Raw genomic sequence first — 21641 nt, 5'->3', positions numbered from 1 at the left:
TAGAGTTCAAAACAAGGTAGCCTGAACATCTGACGTCACACTTCGAGGCTCGTGAATAACGCCAGAGAATGGGAAACTTTAGACTATCTGCCAATCACCAAGAGAGGGCGCTCTTCACCAGGTAATGTCAACAACTTAGGAATAGGAGAAGCATGAGTGACGGTCACTGACAGCAATACCTTGTGTTTTGCGTGTTTTTGATTTTGTATTTAGTTAGCCAAACTGTATTTTGTTTTTCACAACACAATGCCAGCATAAACCAAACTGTTCTGGAACAGGACGTACTGGACACGAGTTCCCCAAGGATAACAAGCAGTGTGCATGATTTTTTAAGAGTGTTTCTTCTAGGATAATTAGCAAAAAATCCAAAATGCTGACCTACCAAAAATTTAGAAGAAATCTGAAGTTTAGTTGTATGACAATGTATCTGATTTAATTTTCAAGAGGCTGAGAGACTTCTAAATATTTTTTTTAATATTTTTGAATTTTTACCATTGACCATTGTTTGCTTATAGGAGTTGTGCACCCTTACCTGGTAGGTCTGTTGCCCTCTAGTCGCAGAGCTTTCAAAAAGTCTGCCATTGCCTCTAGCCTAGGTCATTCCCCGTCTATAATAACCTTTCACACACAGTCGAATCTAACTTGCCAACATTACATGCAAGTACACGTACTGTACACAATAAACATGTGGACACTACATCAGACGACCGGAGGTAAGCTTTACATATCTGTGTTTTGATTGGTCCGAGGTGATGTCTGTCAGCTGCACCCACATCACCTCGGACCAATCGAAACAAAGATAATTATGTAAAGCTAAGTCACTGCACGTTTTTTCCGATGACATCATTGGAATTGTATCAAATGAAAACACGGGTTCTACTAAACAACTACCTTTCTTTATTCTTGCGGATAAAGACAGGGGATCGGTCTAAAAAGGTAACCGACTGTCTTTATCCGCAAGACAGGCACTGGTCTCCTATAAATACTACTAAATTAGCATATTTGGTATTAACTTCCGAGAAGAAAAGTATCAACGTGTTTTGTGACTTGTGTTACTCATTTCTCAGGGGCTGCGGCGCCTCATTTGGTGGTATTTAGGGGGAGGCTTTCTACTGTCATTGTCTTCGGACCCTGTAGGTTTCGGGTGTGAATCTGTGGACATTTCGAAAAAGAACCCATATATCCTTGTTCTTGTGTATATTGTTTGTGTAATTGTTTTTACTTGCCATCTTTTGATCTAATATTTACTGCAATTTTAGAGTGTGTTATGTATAGTATAGAAATGTGTACTTTTCTGTTAGGGCACATCTTTTGTTGATGACAGTTTGTTTTACTTTTGCCCTTCCCTGGACGCCATGTTCTTGTTTTATTGTTTGTCCGAAGAATTAAATTAAATAAACGTTTTGCCTGTTCAAAAACACTTTTAATTAAAATCACAGTAGATATAAGACTATGTGCGTTTTAAAAGCAGTGGACACTATTGGTAATTACTAAAAACAATTATTGGAATAAAACCCCAATAGGTAACGAGTAATGGAGAGAGGTTGATAGTATAAAACATTTTGAGAAACAGCTCCCTCGAAGTTTTCGAGAAAGAATTAATTTTCCACGAATTTGATTTCGAGACCTCAGAAAAAGCAAATAAATTTCGTTGTGACCATCAAGCTGTAAACGATGTAAACCAAAAAAAATGTTTCGGTTGGGACGTAAAGCCGTTGGTCCCATGTGTTGTGTAACGCATGTAAAAAAAAAACCAGTGCACTTATTGAAAAGAGAAGGGATTCTCCCCTGTGTTCCTGGCTGTGGCTGCTGTATGCGCCGTAGCACCTAGTAAACCCTTATAAGGTGCCAAATAATTGGGTCTCCGAATTCATCACTGTAATAACCCATCTTTCTGAAAGTTTGTATATAAATTATACTCAGCGCCTTGAGCACCTTGTTTAGTAGATACGTGCGCAATATAACACTTCGACTTTATTATTATTGTTATTATTATTATTATTATTATTATTATTATTATAACGTGGAATCTTTCTTTTCGGAAAACCAACTGGACTCCCGAAGAAACCGGCAATAGAAATAGAGGGCGACAAACAGAAGATGGATAGATAAACTAAGTACATAGGGACATGCGCAGGATAGCAAAAATGGAGAATTGGTGAATATCGGCTTTTCTCCTGCAGTGGAGTGAAAAGGGCTGGACAGACCAAAACGCACATCTTCCCTTCAAACCAATTACGGGAAACATGACATGTTTTGCTTTGTGTTTCCACCGTTGATATTGTCGTGAAAGCGAGTGTTTAAATGATCGATGTTGGTGCGCGAAACAGAAAAAACACACGCATCTGCTGGCAGTCGCCAAACTTCACCTCCAGTTTTGTGTGTCCAGTATTCAATCAATATTGCTCTTATTATATAGTTTCACTATACGCCTATGAGCAGAGACGGATTGCGATATATTGTATCTCCACCAAACCTGCTGTGATTACTCTGAAATTAAGGGCGTTGCAAGGACAGTGTTTACTCTGTATAAATAATGAGGTTCGTTCCGCAGTTGATATTGTCGTGAAAGCGAGTGTTTAAATGATCGATTTTGGTGCGCGAAACAGAAAAAACACACGCAGCTGCTGGCAGTCGCCAAACTTCACCTCCAGTTTTGTGTGTCCAGTATCCAATCAATATTGCTCTTATTATATAGTTTCACTATACGCCTATGAGCAGAGACGGATTGCGAATTATTGTATCTCCACCAAACCTGCTGTGATTACTCTGAAATAAAGGGCGTTGCAAGGACAGTGTTTTACTCTGTATAAATATTGAGGTTCGTTCCGCTGTCGACTTCACGAAATTATTGCCAAAAATTATTTTGGTATGTTCTTAAAGTCAGTCTGCATTACGGTACGAGAACATAACACGTGCAAATTGTCATAGCATACTCTGATTGCGGCAGCAATACGCTTATTTGAGTTGGAGTGAATAACTATCCATTGTTTTTATTAATCCGTCCTCGATTGGATATCACTGGATCGTCAGGAAGACGCGTCTCTGATGAGTGTGTTTTATCTTGGGATCTAGACTCCGGCCCTCGAGTATGGCATCATTATTCAGACTTCGACGGCTTTACCTTGCCCTAGCGGTTCTCTCAATCTACGGTGGGATAATGTTGGTGTTGAAAGTCCTCAAAACATCGAACGGTGGAGAGGTTTTAACCTCTCTTCTACACCAGTCTAAACTGGAGGTGGGTCACTCAGATCGATCGCAACAGGCGTTCAAATTAGGAATAATCAACAATACTGCGATCCATTTAAACAATGTCATTGGCCTCCAGGAGGATCAGAAAAGCAAGAAAGAGGTTGTAATTGAGAAAGAGGCAAAATTAAAGAGACAACCAGAAGAGACCGAGGCAAAGTTGAAGAGAGAGCAAGAAGAGCTAAGAGTCAGAGAGCTCGAGAGGATGCCATTCGTAAGAGATCCAGCATACAAACAGTCGGTAAGTTATACTTCATTGAGTCAAATTCAATTTCTTTAACTAGATATAGTGTTTGTAGAAACAAACACTAGGTGTTCGGCTATTGTTGGGTCAGTGTTTGAATCAATGAAAAAGTTTTGTTGATAGCTCGTCAAATTGCAAAAAAATCAAAACCAAACAGTTTTCTCGATGTGTAATAATTTTATGGTAAAGCATAAAAAAGTCTACATTTCAACCTGAAAGCCTTTAAATAATGCTCTTTCAAAGCATTTTACAGGCACTTCCGGTTTAAAAAGGTCAAAAGGTCATGAGAAGGTCAACAACATACCCATTTTTGTGAAGTAAGTGAGGCCCTTTCATATGATGTATACATTGTCAAAATAGCTTTTGTGGTCGAGGAAATGTGAACTGATGAATAATGACGACTGGAGAAGAGACTAACTAACCGGAAGGGAAATGTTTGTTGAAAACGCCTTGAAAACAGACTACGTACGTAAAGCCCTTTCATATGATGTAGATTGTCAAAATAGCTTTTGTTGTTGGAGCCCTTATGCATAATGACAACTGAAGAAGAGACTAACTAACCGGAAAACAAATGTTAGTTGAAACGCCTTGAAAATAGACTACAAACAAAGCTATTTATAGGAGAAGAAAAAAATAAAAATAAATAAATAATACAAAATTTGGTCGCCAATTGGCCTCCCATCCAAGTACTGACCAAGCCCGATTTAGCATAACTTCAGTGATCGGACGGGAACCGGTGTTATCAACGCAGTACGGTCGTAGATAATGTACAATAAATTCGATTTGAACCAGAAGACAAGGTCAAAAAGTTAAACGCCTTGAACGAACACTATTCTACATTTTGCGCTTTTTCGCGCTCTATGGATGATCACTGGAGCGTGACTCTCCCGCACAGCTAATACACTACACGTTGTGTGTATGCCTAAGTGTAATGTTTATACACATACCAACGGGGGATTTACGTTGTTTTTCAGACGTGAATTTCGAAATTTTCAACCTCTCTTTTGAGCCGGAAGACAAAATCAAAATGTGGTCATGTCTGTACGGCATTTACGGAGTTTTTATTGCCCTTTCCGATGATGTATTAATTGTAAAAATCCCTCATGTAGATCAAAAGTTATGATTTTTTGAAATAATAAACTTTGAATTAGTGTATCTCGTCAACTGATGACGTCATTGTGACGTAACAACTTCTGTATCATCTACTGGTTATTGTCTACCTGTGTGCTAAGTTTCAACTTAATGCGAGTTTCGCATCTATGCTTTTTCTTGCGGACAATCGACAGCGAGAAGAATAAGAAAAAACAACTAGATATAGTGTTTGTACAAACAAACACTAGGTGTTCGGCTATTGTTGGGTCAGTGTTTGAATAAATGAAACAAGTATTGTTAATAGCTCGTCAAATTACAAAGAAATCAAAACCAAACAGTTTTCTCGATGTGTAATAATTTATAGAAAAAGCATCAAAAAGTGTACATTTCAACCTAAAAGCCTTTAAATACTGCCTTTTCAAAGCATTTTGCAGGCTCTTCCAGTTTAAAAAGGTCAAAAAGTCAAGAAAAGGTCACCAACACACCCATTTTTGTGGAAATACGTGAGGCCCTTTCATATGATGTATACATTGTCAAAATAGCTTTTATGGTTGAGGAAACGTGAACTGATGAATAATGGCGACTGGAGAAGAGACTAACTAACCGGAAGGGAAATGTTTGTTGAAAACGCCTTGAAAACAGACTACGTACGTAAAGCCCTTTCATATGATGTAGATTGTCAAAATAGCTTTTGTGGTTGAGGGCATAGGAACTTATGCATGATGACGACTGGAGAAGAGACTAACTGGAAGGGAAATGTTTGTTGAAAACGCCTTGAAAACAGACTACGTACGTAAAGCCCTTTCATATGATGTATAGATTGTCAAAATAGCTTTTGTGGTTGAGGACATAGCAACTTATGCATAATGACGACTGGAGAAGAGACTAACTAACCGAATAGGAAATGTTTGTTGAAAACATCTGAAAACAGACTACGTACGTAAAGCCCTTTCATATGATGTATAGATTGTCAAAATAGCTTGTGTGGTTGAGGACATAGGAACTTATGCATAATGACGACTGGAGAAGAGACTAACTAACCGAATAGGAAATGTTTGTTGAAAACATCTGAAAACAGACTACGTACGTGAGGCCCTTTCATATGATGTATAGATTGTCAAAATAGCTTGTGTGGTTGAGGACATAGGAACGTATGCATAATGACGACTGGAGAAGAAACTAACTAACCGAATAGGAAATGTTTGTTGAAAACATCTGAAAACAGACTACGTACGTAAAGCCCTTTCATATGATGTATAGATTGTCAAAATAGCTTGTGTGGTTGAGGACATAGGAACTTATGCATAATGACGACTGGAGAAGAGGCTAACTAACCGAAAGGGAAATGTTTGTTGAAAACACCTTGAAAACAGACTACGTACGTGAGGCCCTTTCATATGATGTATAGATTGTCAAAATAGCTTGTGTGGTTGAGGATATGGGAGCTTATGCATAATGACGACTGGAGAAGAGACTAACTAGGAGGAAAATCTTTGTTGAAAACGCCTTGAAAACAGACTACGTACGTAAAGCCCTTTCATATGATGTATAGATTGTCAAAATAGCTTTTGTGGTTGAGGACATAGGAACTTATGCATAATGACGACTGGAGAAGAGACTAACTAACCGAATAGGAAATGTTTGTTGAAAACATCTGAAAACAGACTACGTACGTAAAGCCCTTTCATATGATGTATAGATTGTCAAAATAGCTTGTGTGGTTGAGGACATAGGAACTTATGCATAATGACGACTGGAGAAGAGACTAACTAACCGAAAAGGAAATGTTTGTTGAAAACACCTTGAAAACAGACTACGTACGTAAAGCCCTTTCATATGATGTATAGATTGTCAAAATAGCTTGTGTGGTTGAGGATATGGGAGCTTATGCATAATGACGACTGGAGAAGAGACTAACTAGGAGGAAAATCTTTGTTGAAAACGCCTAGAAAACAGACTAAAGCGAAGCTATTTATAGGAGAAAAAAAAATTAAATTCAAAAATAAATCGTACAAATTTTGGTCGCCAAGTGGTCTCCCATCCAAATACTGACTGGGCTCGATTTTGCTTAACTTTAGTGACAGGTATTATCAACGCAGTATGGTACGCAGACTAAAACGATCAACACGTGGTGCAGAGCGTGACTATGCTCATCAATGCACCGCATACTTACACGTGGTGACCGCAATGCACCGCATGCTTACACGTGGTGACAAAGTACATGTACATTAATTGTAAAATCTTTACGCGCAATCAATGGGGGAATTTTGTAGTGCTTTATACGTGAATTTTAGATTTTTCAACCTCGATTTTGAACCGGAAGACAAGATCAAAATGGGGTCATGTCTGTGAGGCGTTTACGGAGTTTTTAATGCCCTTTCCGATGATGTATTGATTGTAAAAATCCCTCATGTAGATCAAAAGTTATGATTTTTTGAAATAATAAACTTTGAATGAGTGTATCTCGTCAACTGATGACGTCATCGTGACGTAAAAACTTTTGCATCATCTACTGGTTATTGTCTACCTGTGTGCAAAGTTTCAACTTAATGCAAGCTTCGCATCTATGCTTTTTCTTGCGGACAATCGACAGCGAGAAGAATAAGAAAAACCCAAAAAAAACTAGATACAGTGTTTGTAGAAACAAACACTAGGTGTTCGGCTATTGTTGGGTCAGTGTTTGAATCAATAAAAAAAGTGTTGTTAATAGCTCGTTAATAACTCGTCAAAAACCAAACAGTTTTCTCGATGTGTAATAATTTTATAGTAAAGCATCAAAAAGTGTACATTTCAAGCCTTTTCAAAGCATTTTACAGGCACATCCGGTTAATAAAGGTCATAAGGTCAAAAGAAGGTCACCAACGTACCCATTTTTGTGAAGTACGTAAGGCCCTTTCATATGATGTATAGATTGTCAAAATAGCTTTTGTGGGTGAGGAAATGTGAACTGATGAATAATGACGACTGGAGGAAAGACTTACTAACCGGAAGGGAAATGTTTGTTGAAAACGCCTTGAAAACAGACTTGTAACGCCTTGTAAAGCCCTTTCATATAATGTATAGTGAATCGATGAAAAGAATAATTGTTAATAGCTCGTCAAAATGCAAAGAAATCAAAATGAAAACGGATTACTTTTATACATTTCAATTTTTTATTTCTACCACCATATTCAACGGGAACTATAAACAACATGCATACAACAAATATTCACAAGAAAAAGCCAAGCTGAAAATCTTTTTGCTCGTGATAGGATTTTTCAAAACAATAAACTTTCGTTAAACAGATTTTCTAAACTTTTTACGTCATAGGTAAGTTCTTATCGAGAGATTTGATTGTAAGTACATGTAAAAATTGTCAGCAGACGAAAGCAAAACAAAATTAATTTGTTCACGTCATTATCAGTAAATTTAAAAGAGGGGTCAAACTTTGTTTCATACAGTGCGAACTTGGCGAAAGTCCAGATACTTTACACCGCTCATCAGATTTTGTTCAAATCATCTTCAGAATTGAATGGGACAATAGTCATAAATCATACAGAGCAATATGTTTTTCGACTTCCTTTTTATCATCTTCGCTGCATGCAGATCTCGAAACTACCCTTCAGGGTTACTCACAAGTACATGTACATTGTATCACGTTCAATGAAGCTTATAGTATATAATTTTTCAAAATAAGCCATGCCATTGTTAACTTTAGACTATTGAAAGAGGCACTTGTTTTAAATCAAAATGTAAAACGAAGACAAATCGAGGAAATGGCAAACCTAAGCCCCTCGTGAATTTTGACTTAAAGGGAAGGTACACTGGTAAGTGTCAAAGAACAGTGTTCTCACTTCCACATATGCATAAAATAACAAACCTGTGAAAATTTGAGCTCAATTGGTCATTGGAGTTGGGAGAAAATGATGAAAGAAAAAACACCCTTGTTGGACGAATACGTGTGCTTTCAGATAGGAATAAAAGACGTCTACTTTCTAGCTAGAAGTATTTTATTATTTTAGTGAGACATTACAGCTTTCTCAAAATTACGTTACTTTAGAGGGAGTCGTTTCCCACAATGTTTTATACTATCAACAGCTCTCAACAGTTTTTAAGTTAATATTTGTTTTGAGTAATGACCAAACGTGTACCTTCCCTTTAAAACATATAATGAGTTAAGCAATATTTCTACCTGTGGCTGTAGGTTGTATCATGGAAAAAAAGAATGCAACACAGCGAGTGGAAATCTGTCACTGGATCAAAAAACATTCCGCTGAATTTGCGATAATTTGCTGTATTCTGAAGAGGCAAAAATAACAAGAAAGTTAAACAAAGTATCTCAAGGAAAATCAATTCAAGCTGAAACTGTTAAAAATAAAGTCTTTAAATGTATTAATATTATGATAGATAAATCAGTTAACCAGCTGTTTGAGGGGGCTAGTAAAAAAAATCAAAAGTTAGAAGTTGACACAAGGAAAAGTTAGTGGAAAATGCAATTATACTGTTTTTGAAATGAACAACTTATCAACGAAACAAAAGGAAAACGTAAACGCAGGCTTTTTTAAACACGCTTAATTGTCATAAAACATGACTGACATAAAACTTAAAACAGGCTGACCATTATTTCTTACAAGTCACACAGTTTTACCTCACCGTTCGACAGCCAATGGTCATGAATACCAAACGTTCCGTAGTTCAAAAACATCACCACATTCACCAATTAATAATAAAGGATAGCCTTTATAACACTCGTTTTGAAAGCATTGATTTTCACACAAAGCTTACCATTATCACCGTGTAGACTGCCGTTAATTCGGTCCAAAGCAACCTTCACTTTTGGGGACTGGTTGATCAATGTTACGTCTCTGCTTCTCTGTGTTTGATCAAAACACGACCAATGCCGTCTTTTTCTGCTTGTATTTTCTCACGTAGGCCCCTAATTAGAAATCTTACGAACCACTGAAGTAGGTGGCCATCTCAGTGTACCTTTGTCTTCAATTCCACCTTCACCATTATGCCATCAGAAGTGCAAAAAGGAAACAATTTGACGCCGAAAATTCAGTGGCATTCGTTTCCGTTGCGTAAGTTCCGCCATTTGTTATGGATTGATCATCGGTACAGCGTAAAACTTGCCATCGCGCCAATTCAGTGAATAATACGCACGGAGTCATAACAACAGCGTAAACAGACGACATTCTCATTACTGTTTCATTCGTGCTGTATGTAGGCGCATCCAACAGGTGTCGGCTATAGAGTTGTTAAATCGCTTGACCATGCTCCTCAATGCACCGCATACTTACACGTGGTGACCGCAATGCACCGCATGCTTACACGTGGTGACAAAGTACATGTACATTAATTGTAAAATCTTTACGCGCAATCAATGGGGGAATTTTGTAGTTCTTTATACATGAATTTTGAAATTTTCAACCTCGATTTTGAACCGGAAGACAAGATCAAAATGGGGTCATGTCTGTGAGGTGTTTACGGAGTTTTTAATGCCCTTTCCGATGATGTATTGATTGTAAAAATCCTTCATGCAGATCAAAAGTTATGATTTTTTGAAATAATAAACTTTGAATGAGTGTATCTCGTCAACTGATGACGTCATCGTGACGTAAGAACTTTTGCATCATCTACTGGTTATTGTCTACCTGTGTGCAAAGTTTCAACTTAATGCAAGCTTCGCATCTATGCTTTTTCTTGCGGACAATCGACAGCGAGAAGAATAAGAAAAACCAAAAAAAAACTAGATATAGTGTTTGTACAAACAAACACTAGGTGTTCGGCTATTGTTGGGTCAGTGTTTGAATAAATGAAACAAGTATTGTTAATATTGTCAAATTACAAAGAAATCAAAACCAAACAGTTTTCTCGATGTGTAATAATTTATAGAAAAAGCATCAAAAGTGTACATTTCAACCTAAAAGCCTTTAAATACTGCCTTTTCAAAGCATTTTACAGGCTCTTCCAGTTTAAAAAGGTCAAAAAGTCAAGAAAAGGTCACCAACACACCCATTTTTGTGGAATACGTGAGGCCCTTTCATATGATGTATAGATTGTCAAAATAGCTTTTGTGGTTGAGGACATAGGAACTTATGCATAATGACGACTGGAGAAGAGACTAACTAACCGAATAGGAAATGTTTGTTGAAAACATCTGAAAACAGACTACGTACGTAAAGCCCTTTCATATGATGTATAGATTGTCAAAATAGCTTGTGTGGTTGAGGATATAGGAACTTACGCATAATGACGACTGGAGAAGAGACTAACTAACCAAAAAAAGGAAATGTTTGTAGAAAACACCTTGAAAACAGACTACGTACGTAAAGCCCTTTCATATGATGTATAGATTGTCAAAATAGCTTGTGTGGTTGAGGATATGAGAGCTTATGCATAACGACGACTGGAGAAGAGACTAACTAGGAGGAAAATCTTTGTTGAAAACGCCTTGAAAACAGACTAAAGCGAAGCTATTTATAGGAGAAAAAAAAAATTAAAAATTAATACAAAAATAAATCGTACAAATTTTGGTCGCCAAGTGGTCTCCCATCCAAATACTGACTGGGCTCGATTTTGCTTAACTTTAGTGACAGGTGTTATCAACGCAGTATGGTACGCAGACTAAAACGATCAACACGTGGTGCAGAGCGTGACCATGCTCCTCAATGCACCGCATACTTACACGTGGTGACCGCAATGCACCGCATGCTTACACGTGGTGACAAAGTACATGTACATGTAATTGTAAAATCTTTACGCGCAATCAATGGGGGAATTTTGTAGTGCTTTATACGTGAATTTTAGATTTTTCAACATCGATTTTGAACCAGAAGACAAGATCAAAATGGGGTCATGTCTGTGAGGTGTTTACGGAGTTTTTAATGCCCTTTCCGATGATGTATTGATTGTCAAAATCCGTCATGCAGATCAAAAGTTATAATTTTTTGAAATAATACCGCATACTTACACGTGGTGACCGCAATGCACCGCGTGCTTACACGTGGTGACAAAGTACATGTACATGTAATTGTAAAATCTTTACGCGCAATCAATGGGGGAATTTTGTAGTCTTTATACAGTGTACATGAATTTTGAAATTTTCAACCTCGATTTTGAACCGGAAGACAAGATCAAAATGGGGTCATGTCTGTGAGGTGTTTACGGAGTTTTTAATGCCCTTTCCGATGATGTATTGATTGTAAAAATCCTTCATGCAGATCAAAAGTTATGATTTTTTGAAATAATAAACTTTGAATGAGTGTATCTCGTCAACTGATGACGTCATCGTGACGTAAGAACTTTTGCATCATCTACTGGTTATTGTCTACCTGTGTGCAAAGTTTCAACTTAATGCAAGCTTCGCATCTATGCTTTTTCTTGCGGACAATCGACAGCGAGAAGAATAAGAAAAACCAAAAAAAACTAGATATAGTGTTTGTACAAACAAACACTAGGTGTTCGGCTATTGTTGGGTCAGTGTTTGAATAAATGAAACAAGTATTGTTAATATTGTCAAATTACAAAGAAATCAAAACCAAACAGTTTTCTCGATGTGTAATAATTTATAGAAAAAGCATCAAAAGTGTACATTTCAACCTAAAAGCCTTTAAATACTGCCTTTTCAAAGCATTTTACAGGCTCTTCCAGTTTAAAAAGGTCAAAAAGTCAAGAAAAGGTCACCAACACACCCATTTTTGTGGAATACGTGAGGCCCTTTCATATGATGTATAGATTGTCAAAATAGCTTTTGTGGTTGAGGACATAGGAACTTATGCATAATGACGACTGGAGAAGAGACTAACTAACCGAATAGGAATCCTTGTTGAAAACATCTGAAAACAGACTACGTACGTAAAGCCCTTTCATATGATGTATAGATTGTCAAAATAGCTTGTGTGGTTGAGGATATAGGAACTTACGCATAATGACGACTGGAGAAGAGACTAACTAACCAAAAAAAGGAAATGTTTGTAGAAAACACCTTGAAAACAGACTACGTACGTAAAGCCCTTTCATATGATGTATAGATTGTCAAAATAGCTTGTGTGGTTGAGGATATGAGAGCTTATGCATAACGACGACTGGAGAAGAGACTAACTAGGAGGAAAATCTTTGTTGAAAACGCCTTGAAAACAGACTAAAGCGAAGCTATTTATAGGAGAAAAAAAAAATTAAAAATTAATACAAAAATAAATCGTACAAATTTTGGTCGCCAAGTGGTCTCCCATCCAAATACTGACTGGGCTCGATTTTGCTTAACTTTAGTGACAGGTGTTATCAACGCAGTATGGTACGCAGACTAAAACGATCAACACGTGGTGCAGAGCGTGACCATGCTCCTCAATGCACCGCATACTTACACGTGGTGACCGCAATGCACCGCATGCTTACACGTGGTGACAAAGTACATGTACATGTAATTGTAAAATCTTTACGCGCAATCAATGGGGGAATTTTGTAGTGCTTTATACGTGAATTTTAGATTTTTCAACATCGATTTTGAACCAGAAGACAAGATCAAAATGGGGTCATGTCTGTGAGGTGTTTACGGAGTTTTTAATGCCCTTTCCGATGATGTATTGATTGTCAAAATCCGTCATGCAGATCAAAAGTTATGATTTTTTGAAATAATACCGCATACTTACACGTGGTGACCGCAATGCACCGCATGCTTACACGTGGTGACAAAGTACATGTACATGTAATTGTAAAATCTTTACGCGCAATCAATGGGGGAATTTTGTAGTCTTTATACAGTGTACATGAATTTTGAAATTTTCAACCTCGATTTTGAACCGGAAGACAAGATCAAAATGGGGTCATGTCTGTGAGGTGTTTACGGAGTTTTTAATGCCCTTTCCGATGATGTATTGATTGTAAAAATCCTTCATGCAGATCAAAAGTTATGATTTTTTGAAATAATAAACTTTGAATGAGTGTATCTCGTCAACTGATGACGTCATCGTGACGTAAGAACTTTTGCATCATCTACTGGTTATTGTCTACCTGTGTGCAAAGTTTCAACTTAATGCAAGCTTCGCATCTATGCTTTTTCTTGCGGACAATCGACAGCGAGAAGAATAAGAAAAACCAAAAAAAAAAAAAAAAAAAAAAAAAAAAAAAAACCGAACAAAATCAATGAGTTGTTCGGGCTGTTGCCCGAACACCTAAAAAAAAAAAAACCGAACAAAAACAATGAGTTGTTCGGGCTGTTGCCCGAACACCTAAAAAAAAACGAACAAAATCAATGAGTTGTTCGGGCTGTTGCCCGAACACCTAAAAAAAAACGAACAAAATCAATGAGTTGTTCGGGCTGTTGCCCGAACACCTAAAAAAAAAAACCGAACAAAATCAATGAGTTGTTCGGGCTGTTGCCCGAACACCTAAAAAAAAACGAACAAAATCAATGAGTTGTTCAGGCTGTTGCCCGAACACCTAAAAAAAACCGAACAAAATCAATGAGTTGTTCAGGCTGTTGCCCGAACACCTAAAAAAAAAAAAAACCGAACAAAATCAATGAGTTGTTCGGGCTGTTGCCCGAACACCTAACAATGAGTTGTTCGGGCTGTTGCCCGAACACCTAAAAAAAAAAAAACCGAACAAAAACAAAGAGTTGGGAATGTCCAACATCTACTATCGATGTGTACAAGGTAGAATGTAGGCCTACAATATCCAATATCTAAGGTAGACATTCACTGTACAAAAGCTATGGCATTGTCCAATATCCAATCGATGTACAAGGTAGACATTCACTGTACAAAAGCTATGGGAATGTCCTATGTCCAATATCTATGTACGAGGTAGACAACATTCGCTGTTCAAAAGCTACGAGAATGTCCAATATCCAATATCTATGTATTACAAGGTAGACACCCATTGTACAAAAGCTATGGGAATGTGCAATATCCACAAGGTAAACAGCATTCGCTGTACAAAAGCTATGAGAATGTCCAATATCCAATATCGATGTACAAGGTAGACATTCAATGTACAAACCTATGGGAATGTCCAATTTCCTATATCAATGCAATGGTCGACATTCACTGTACAAACCTATAGGAATGTGCAATATCCAATATCTATGTACAAGGTATAAATTCACTGTACAAACCTGTGAGAATGTCCAATATCCAAAATCGATGTACAAGGTAGACAATCACTGTACAAAAGCTATGGGAATGTCCAATTTCCTATATCAATGCAATGGTCGACATTCACTGTACAAACCTATGGGAATGTGCAATGTCCAATATCTATGTACAAGGTATAAATTCAATGTACAAACCTATGAGAATGTCCAATATCCAATATCGATGTACAAAGTAGACATTCATTGAACAAAAGCTATGGGAATGTCCATCTTCCTATATCAATGCAATGGCCGACAGTCACTGTGCAAACCGAGGGGAATGTCCAATATCCAATATCGAAAAAAGCAACATCTCTATTCGCTGTACAAACATAATATGTGAATGTCAAATATCCAATATTAAACCAACTTTACTGTCATTTTAGAATTAAATATGTTGATTGTGGTGTTATTTACACCATTGTACCTGTGGTTGTATAGAAACTTTATATACAAATTCGTTCTTTAAAAAACTACTAGGAGCATTGCAAGCAAAAACCTTTATTCCAAAGGGGTTTTCAGCTGTAACGATCTTTTAATATTATGCATGAACCTTTGAACATTAAATTTGTACACTTGCGATAGCTACGCACACCTCTTAACCCTTTCCACATTGTGTCTTGATTTAAAGGTTTGCCCAAAGACTGTTTCTTCAGTGACAAAGTATTCCAAATGGTTCCGGGAAAGATTCATTCCTGGGATTAAAGTTTTCATTGACAAGGAAGACCTTCGCAGAGTGGATGAGCTAAAAGTATATGACCTCCCATTTGGTATCAGACAGTCAGACCAGGCATGTAAGTAGAATATGACCTCCCATTCGGGATCAAACAGTCAGACCAGGCATGTAAGTAGAATATGACCTCCCATTCGGGATCAAACAGTCAGACCAGACATGTAAGTAGTATATGACCTCCCATTCGGGATCAAACAGTCACACCAGTCATGTAAGTAGTATATGACCTCACATTCGGAATCAAACGGTCAGACTAGGTATGTAAGTAGTATATGACCTCCCATTCGGGATCGAACAGTCACACCAGGCATGTAAGTAGACAATGACCTCCCATTTGGGATTAAACGGTCACACCAGGCATGTAAGTAGTATATGACCTCCCATTTGGGATCAAACGGTCACACCAGGCATGTAAGTAGTATATGACCTCCCATTCGGGATCAAACGGTCAGACCAGGCATGTAAGTAGTATATGACCTCCCACTCCGGATCAATCGGTCAGACTAGGCATATAAGTAGTATATGACCTCCCACTCCGGATCAATCGGTCAGACTAGGCATGTAAGTAGTATGTGACCTCCCACTCGGGATCAAACGGTCAGACCAGGCATGTAAGTAGTATATGACCTCCCATTCGGGATCAAACGGTCACACCAGGCATGTAAGTAGTATATGACCTCCCACTCCGGATCAATCGGTCAGACTAGGCATGTAAGTAGTATGTGACCTCCCACTCGGGATCAAACGGTCAGACCAGGCATGTAAGTAGTATATGACCTCCCATTCGGGATCAAACGGTCAGACCAGGCATGTAAGTAGTATATGAGTAGTATATGACCTCCCACTCGGGATCAAACGGTCAGACCAGGCATGTAGGTAGTATATGACCTCCCATTCGGGATCAAACGGTCAGACCAGGCATGTTAGTAGTATATGACCTCCCGTTCGGGATCAAACGGTCAAACCAGCCATGTAAGTAGTATATGACCTCCCATTCGGGATCACACGGTCAGACCAGGCATGTAAGTAGTATATGACCTCCCATTCGATTCGGGATAGCACGGTCAGACCAGGCATGTAAGTAGTATATGACCTCCCATTTGGGATCAAACGGTCAGACAAGGCATGTAAGTAGTATATGGCCTCCCATTCGGGATCAAACGGTCAGACCAGGCATGTAAGTAGTATATGACCTCCCACTCCGGATCTATCGGTCAGACTAGGCATGTAAGTAGTATATGACCTCCCATTCGGGATCAAACGGTCAGACCAGGCATGTAAGTAGTATATGAGTAGTATATGACCTCCCATTTGGGATCAAACGGTCACACCAGGCATGTAAGTAGTATATGACCACCCATTCGGGATCAAACAGTCAGACCAGGCATGTAAGTAGTATATGACCTCCCGTTCGGATCACACGGTCAGACCAGGCATGTAAGTAGTATATGACCTCCCATTCGGGATCAAACGGTCAGACCAGGCATGTTAGTAGTATATGACCTCCCACTCGGGATCAAACGGTCAGACCAGGCATGTTAGTAGTATATGACCTCCCACTCGGGATCAAACGGTCAGACCAGGCATGTTAGTAGTATATGACCTCCCACTCGGGATCAAACGGTCAGACCAGGCATGTAAGTAGTATATGACCTCCCGTTCGGGATCACACGGTCAGACCAGGCATGTTAGTAGTATATGACCTCCCATCCGGGATCAAACAGTCAGACCAGGCATGTAAGTAGTATATGACCTCCCATTCGGGATCAAACGGTCAGACCAGGCATGTAAGTAGTATATGACCTCCCACTCGGGATCAAACGGTCAGACCAGGCATGTAAGTAGTATATGACCTCCCGTTCGGGATCACACGGTCAGACCAGGCATGTTAGTAGTATATGACCTCCCACTCGGGATCAAACGGTCAGACCAGGCATGTAAGTAGTATATGACCTCCCGTTCGGGATCACACGGTCACACCAGGCATGTAAGTAGTATATGACCTCCCATTCGGGATCAAACGGTCAGACCAGGCATGTCAGTAGTATATAACCTCCCATTCGGGATCACACGGTCAGACCAGGCATGTAAGTAGTATATGACCTCCCATTTGGGATTACACGGTCAGACCAGGCATGTTAGTAGTATGTGACCTCCCATTCGGGATTACACGGTCAGACCAGGCATGTTAGTAGTATATGACTTCCCAATTAGGATCAAACGGTCAGACCAGGCATGTAAGTAGTATATGACCTCCCATTCGGGATCAAACGGTCAGATCAAGCATGTAAGTAGAAAACGTAACCGTAACTTATTTCAGACAGCATTAACTCGAACATGCGACGTCATCTTACGTCATCACTTCTAGTCTTGATATAGGCCTATTTGTTTATTTATTCATTTCAACATCTTTGTACATGTTTTGCGCAACGGCTATCTAACCTAAAAGGGAAGGTACACGTTTGGTACTTACTCAAAACAAATATTAACTTAAAAACTGACATGGTAACGAGCATTGGAGAGCTGTTGGCAGTATAAAACATTGTGGGAAACGACCCCCTCTGAAGTAACGTAGTTTTTGAGAAAGAGGTAAATTCTCACTAGATTATTCAAAGACTTCTAGCTAGAAGTCTTTTATTCCTATCTAAAAAGCACACTAAATCGTCCAACAAGGGTGTTTTTTCTTTTACCATTTTCTCGCAACTTCAAAGACAAATTTAGCCCAAATTTACACAGGCTTGTTATTTTATGCTTATGAAGGGATACACCAAGTGAGAACACTATGACGTAACAATTAAAATGACGATTAAATAGTACTTTACAAAATTAACAGTCAGCGAAAAAGAGATATAATATTATATACCAACTATCAAAAAAACAGTGGGAGTATTAGAACCTTCAACGCGTCCTACTGATACCAGGTCACCATCTTGAAGGTTGAGCGACCTTTCTATTGTTTTATACACGTCCGTGTCCTGGTAGACAGATGTTCGTGTTTTGTTATTGTTGACCAAATGTTTTTTCTTTTCACTAAAAGTTCTTCAAGGCAACAATGACAACGGTTATTTTTCTACTAAATAATATTCAGTATACATAGCACAAAAAGGTTCTCCTCGATCAGCAAGGAAAAACGAAAAAAAAAACAAAAACACAGAAATAACCCAAGCCAAACCGCAAACACTAACTCTTTAAAGGCACTGGACACGTTTGGTAATTGCCAGAGACCAGTGTACTTACTTGGTGTATCCCAACATAATAATTCATGCATAAAATGACAAACATTATGTGAAAATGTGTGCTCAATTGGTAATCGAAGTTGCAAGAGAATAATGAAAGAAAAACGCGCTTTTTGCACAACTTTATAAGCTTTCAGAATATGAAAAATAAAATGTTTCAGCTGAAGCCTTTTTGAGTGTGAATTTACATATTTCTTAGAAACTAGATTACTTCAGAGGGAGCCGTTTCTCACATTGTTTCATTTATACTTTTAACAGCCCTCAATTGCTCGTTACTAAAAAAGAACAATTTTTTTTTATAAACTACTTACAGTGTCCAGTGCCTTTTTAACCCAACACTAGCACCATACAATCCAAAGCTCTACTTTGAATATAAGCTAAGCGGCATGATACGTTTTTAATTATTTCTATATGATCTTTACATAATTAATAAACGACTACACTTCAAATTAGAAAGTAAACAAACAAGCCAAAATGCAAAAGTCATTCTACGTAATACAACCACATCTGCCTTATCACTCCATGTTACATATTTATTTTATATCGCTTTTGCTTAAACTGTTCCGCCATCTTGTCGCTTATACTAGCAACAATAATATTAATATTATAACTCGTTGCGTCCTTATGTTCGTCTTTCATTTTGTCTGCATGTCTATAATGTTTGTTTTGTTTCTTTGTCTGTCTGGTTGTTTTGTAGAAGATTCTGCTTATCAAAACAGCCCATACTCTGTTTATTACACGTTTACTGTTATTGTTTTTTTTTTTGCTTTACTCCGCAGTAAATGTAATTGTCGATATTTTTGTTGGAAGGTAGGAAATAAATGTGCATTTGAATTTAAATACAAAGAATAGAATTCGCATTGTTGTCTTCTTTGGTTTAATACAGTCGTTGAAATACTGAACCACACTTCGTTCCGTAATCCGGAGCTTCCGCTACACGGCTCCAGTCAGGAATGCATCAAATGTGCAGTTGTTGGGTGTGGAGGGATCCTGAATGGATCCGAAGCAGGAACGGAAATCGAAGGTCACGACTACGTCTTCAGGTACAGATTTTATTCCCACAATGATTGTTTTTAGATTTTTTAGAACAACTCATTGATATTGTTCGGTTTTTTTTTTTTTAGGTGTTCGGACAATCAATACATCATCGGAAAGGGCATTAAAAACTCAGTAAACACCTCACAGACATGACCCCATTTTGATCTTGTCTTCTGGTTCAAAATCGATGTTGAAAAATCTAAAATTCACGTATAAAGCACTACAAAATTCCCCCATTGATTGCGCGTAAAGATTTTACAATTACATGTACATGTACTTTGTCACCACGTGTAAGCATGCGGTGCATTGCGGTCACCACGTGTAAGTATGCGGTGCATTGATGAGCATAGTCACGCTCTGCACCACGTGTTGATCGTTTTAGTCTGCGTACCATACTGCGTTGATAACACCTGTCACTAAAGTTAAGCAAAATCGAGCCCAGTCAGTATTTGGATGGGAGACCAATTGGCGACCAAAATTTGTACGATTTATTTTTGTATTTAATTTTTTTTCTCCTATAAATAGCTTCGATTTAGTCTGTTTTCAAGGCGTTTTCAACAAAGATTTTCCTCCTAGTTAGTCTCTTCTCCAGTCGTCATTATGCATAAGCTCCCATATCCTCAACCACACAAGCTATTTTGACAATCTATACATCATATGAAAGGGCTTTACGTACGTAGTCTGTTTTCAAGGTGTTTTCAACAAACATTTCCTTTTTGGTTAGTTAGTCTCTTCTCCAGTCATCATTATGCATAAGTTCCTATGTCCTCAACCACACAAGCTATTTTGACAATCTATACATCATATGAAAGGGCTTTACGTACGTAGTCTGTTTTCAGATGTTTTCAACAAACATTTCCTATTCGGTTAGTTAGTCTCTTCTCCAGTCGTCATTATGCATAAGTTCCTATGTCCTCAACCACACAAGCTATTTTAAAAATCTATACATCATATGAAAGGGCTTTACGTACGTGTCTGTTTTCAAGGCGTTTTCAACAAAGATTTTCCTCCTAGTTAGTCTCTTCTCCAGTCGTCATTATGCATAAGCTCCCATATCCTCAACCACACAAGCTATTTTGACAATCTTTACATCATATGAAAGGGCTTTACGTACGTAGTCTGTTTTCAAGGTGTTTTCAACAAACATTTCCTTTTCGGTTAGTTAGTCTCTTCTCCAGTCGTCATTATGCATAAGTTCCTATGTCCTCAACCACACAAGCTATTTTGACAATCTATACATCATATGAAAGGGCTTTACGTACGTAGCAGGTTTTCAGATGTTTTCAACAAACATTTCCTATTCGGTTAGTTAGTCTCTTCTCCAGTCGTCATTATTCATCAGTTCACGTTTCCTCAACCACAAAAGCTATTTTGACAATCTATACATCATATGAAAGGGCCTCACGTATTCCACAAAAATGGGTATGTTGGTGACCTTCTCTTGACTTTTTGACCTTTTTAAACTGGAAGAGCCTGTAAAATGCTTTATAAAGGCAGTATTTAAAGGCTTTTAGGTTGAAATGTACACTTTTTGATGCTTTTTCTATAAAATTATTACACATCGAGAAAACTGTTTGGTTTTGATTTCTTTGTAATTTGACGAGCTATTAACAATACTTGTTTCATTTATTCAAACACTGACCCAACAATAGCCGAACACCTAGTGTTTGTTTGTACAAACACTATATCTAGTTTTTTTTTTGGGGGGGGGTTTCTTATTCTTCTCGCTGTCGATTGTCCGCAAGAAAAAGCATAGATGCGAAACTCGCATTAAGTTGAAACTTTGCACACAGGTAGACAATAACCAGTAGATGATACAAAAGTTGTTACGTCACGATGACGTCATCAGTTGACGAGATACACTAATTCAAAGTTTATTATTTCAAAAAATCATAACTTTTGATCTACATGACGGATTTTTACAATCAATACATC

The 21641-nt window shown here is 38.1% G+C and overlaps 1 protein-coding gene across 1 annotated transcript in view; it reads left to right on the top strand.

Moving 5' to 3' along the window:
* Positions 1-2722: 2722 nt before the first annotated feature.
* The window catches only part of LOC117300413 (alpha-N-acetylgalactosaminide alpha-2,6-sialyltransferase 1-like), a 39791-nt gene continuing 20872 nt past the window's right edge, over positions 2723-21641 (top strand). The window contains exons 1-3 of the mRNA XM_033784200.1: positions 2723-3490; positions 15331-15493; positions 19555-19711. Of these exons, the coding sequence (XP_033640091.1) occupies positions 3092-3490; positions 15331-15493; positions 19555-19711 (719 nt within the window). The 5' untranslated portion in view covers positions 2723-3091. The remainder of the gene's footprint in view (positions 3491-15330; positions 15494-19554; positions 19712-21641) is intronic.

The sequence above is a fragment of the Asterias rubens genome, chromosome 15 (genome assembly GCF_902459465.1).
Source record: "Asterias rubens chromosome 15, eAstRub1.3, whole genome shotgun sequence".
NCBI lineage: Eukaryota > Metazoa > Echinodermata > Asteroidea > Forcipulatida > Asteriidae > Asterias > Asterias rubens.
The sequence above is the reverse complement of the archived record's forward strand: the minus strand, read 5'-3'. Positions and strand labels throughout refer to the sequence as shown.